Below are 2,541 nucleotides of genomic sequence, written 5' to 3'. Positions count from 1 at the left end.
CATGTGAATACGGGGTGGTGAGGTGTGTTGTAACTCACCTGTACGCAAGAGTCATGCACTCAAACAGTTTGGTCAGTGAGGCGTCTATAGAGAAGTGCGACATGCTCGCCTTGCCAAAACGATACGTCTGACAGGTCTGTTTGTTGACAGTGTCGAAGTCGTAGCCTTTCTTCGGGGGGTGCTCGCTGTGGGGCGAGGACACCATGAAGTGTCCGCTGTGAATGATTTGCGACTCCAGCCCGTCTGTCCTCCTCGGCCCCAGATGAGACTCCTCCACGTCCGAGTCGTCGTCCTGCTCCTGCTTTATGCTCGATGGTGGGCGACGGTATTTCTGCCGAAAAGTCATCTCTCTAGTAGCCATGTCGATAACTCCACCAGACAAACAGCTAACGTTAGCCCGCTAGCTAGGACAATAAAGCTCTCCCTTTCATGAGGCTTGCCAACAGTGCTCTAAAATGCAGTTAAGGTGGGCTGCTGGTTAAAGTTTGTCATTTTCGTGCCTTGGAATCCCAATCCTCGGTTGACTCATTTTTAACGCTCGTTGTTAATTTATGGTCCGAGTTAACTTCTTGTCCTGATCGATAGTTGACGTAACTGAGAGTCTTGGGGACCAGCTGACACACACAAAAATTTCCCAGTCTCTTCTGTCCAGAGCAGGAAGTTCCTGTGTTCAAGTGTTTGTGATTGGTCGAAATCAGAGCCCCACCCACTAGAGAACTCAAAATAGGAGCGACGGCTGGCACACGGTGTAGTTCTCCGTTTTGGTGCAGAAAAGAACAGCACACTTGGCAAGAAATTATTCTGAATTATGTAGGCTTCATTGACTTCTGCTGGAAGTACCAGAATAACTATTTTAAACTACTTCATTACAAGTAAACGTTCTTACTGGTCCGGTGTGTTGACCACTCGATGAATGTGACTACGGTACAGTGGCTCTTGATGTGCATATATAATGTGTAAACAAGACTGAGAAAACGAAAACAAAAAGAATGTCCAAAAAACGAAAGGAATGTGGAAAATGTAAAAATCAAAATAAAGTACTTATAAAATATGTGTATATACATATGCAAAAATATAATTACAAGGTATTGCACGGAGGGTTGTCGCTCTGTTATAGTCATGGGTCAAGTGTTCATCGGTGTATTGGCAGAAACTGTCCTTGTGTCTGGTTGTTTTGGCGTACAGTGACCTGTAGTGCTGTCCAGAGTGGAGGGGTTCAAACTGTTTGTGTTGCAATGACAAATAAAGTTTTAACAATTAACAGGATCTGAGGGGTCTGTAGAAATCTTCTCTGCCCTCCTTTTGGCCCTTGAGGTGTACAGGTCCTCCATGGAGGGCAGGCTGGCACCAATGTCATAGGCATCCTTAGACCCCTTTTACTGGGGCGTGTGCTCCAGTATTGATCTACGTACCAGTATTGACCATAACTGACCCATCAGAAGTGAGGAGCCCGGCTGTAGACGTCTGCACCAACCTGTTTGGTCCTGAGAGTTGGCACTGACTTGATGAGATCTTGAAAGGACTGTATCAGCTGTATCAGGGAAGGTCAGTCAGCTTTACCAGAGTCCACACCACTGTGGATGAGATAACTGTAACCTTTCCTCTAGAGTTGATAGACTTGAGTTGTTGTTTTTTTAAGATATCAGATTATTTCTTGATGACTTGAAGGCTTTGTTTGAATTTAAATGGTGGAAGTACCTGGGCGGGTTTAGTCATTAGATTAATGAGCAATTATCCATACATTAAGTTGTGCTTTGATATGTTGTAAACCTATAACTGTTGTGCTGTTTTCAAAATCATCATCATCCAGATTTTAATAACTTTATTTTACTTTAGGGTTAAATTTCTCTCGCTCTGCCTAGTTTCAAGGGGCAGACTCACGCTTCAGGTAGGCCTGGTGAGGTAAAGCTTTGCATTTCGTATACTTATTCGATTTTCTGGATATGGGAGGCCTCCCAGAAGGGGAATTTATCCCACCCCTGTAAAGTATTGTAGACAATGTAGGGATACATTTAGTAGTTTCATATGTAGATAAGATTGTTGTCAGAGCTCTATTGCGTCGTAGCTGCGATACCAACCAGGAGTGCGTTTTAGGTTCTTGGCAGAGACAGACAACTCAGATGACTAAGCTCTAAGACACTTTGTGTGCATTTGCCTTATTTTCCATGATGGTGATGACTGAGAACTATCCACTCACCTGTTGAGGCAGTATGGCCAAGAGCCAGAGTCTGTTGGAGGTTTCTTCCAGTAAAGGTGGCTTTTCCTGCCCGTTGTTGCCAAGTGCTTGCTCAAGGGGGATTTGTTGGGGTTTTCTCTATAGGTATAACCATACTATAACCATATAGTATGGTCTAGACCTTACTATGTAGTGTCCTGAGATGACTTTTGTTGTGATTTGGCGCTATACAAATACATTGAATTTTACGGTCAAGTGTACAGGTTGACACCATGTAGAATTATTTTTCCAGCCACTGCTGTTCCCTGTGCAGTGGTATAAAAATGTAAACAAATATCAAAATACTGTTAATGAAGAATCAGATA

The 2,541-nt window shown here is 43.6% G+C and overlaps 1 protein-coding gene across 3 annotated transcripts in view; it reads right to left on the bottom strand.

Annotated features, from left to right (window-relative positions):
- Positions 1–672, bottom strand: part of mlxip (MLX interacting protein) — a 13,476-nt gene extending 12,804 nt beyond the window's left edge. For all 3 annotated transcript variants that reach the window (XM_020602514.1, XM_020602515.1, XM_020602516.1), the window contains exon 1: positions 39–672. In XM_020602514.1, coding sequence (XP_020458170.1) covers positions 39–361 — 323 coding nt within the window. In that variant the 5' untranslated portion in view covers positions 362–672. The remainder of the gene's footprint in view (positions 1–38) is intronic.
- Positions 673–2,541: the final 1,869 nt, after the last annotated feature.

Source organism: Monopterus albus, unplaced genomic scaffold (genome assembly GCF_001952655.1).
Source record: "Monopterus albus unplaced genomic scaffold, M_albus_1.0 scaffold56.1, whole genome shotgun sequence".
Classification (NCBI taxonomy): domain Eukaryota; kingdom Metazoa; phylum Chordata; class Actinopteri; order Synbranchiformes; family Synbranchidae; genus Monopterus; species Monopterus albus.
This window is presented reverse-complemented; position numbering and strand designations above follow the sequence as displayed.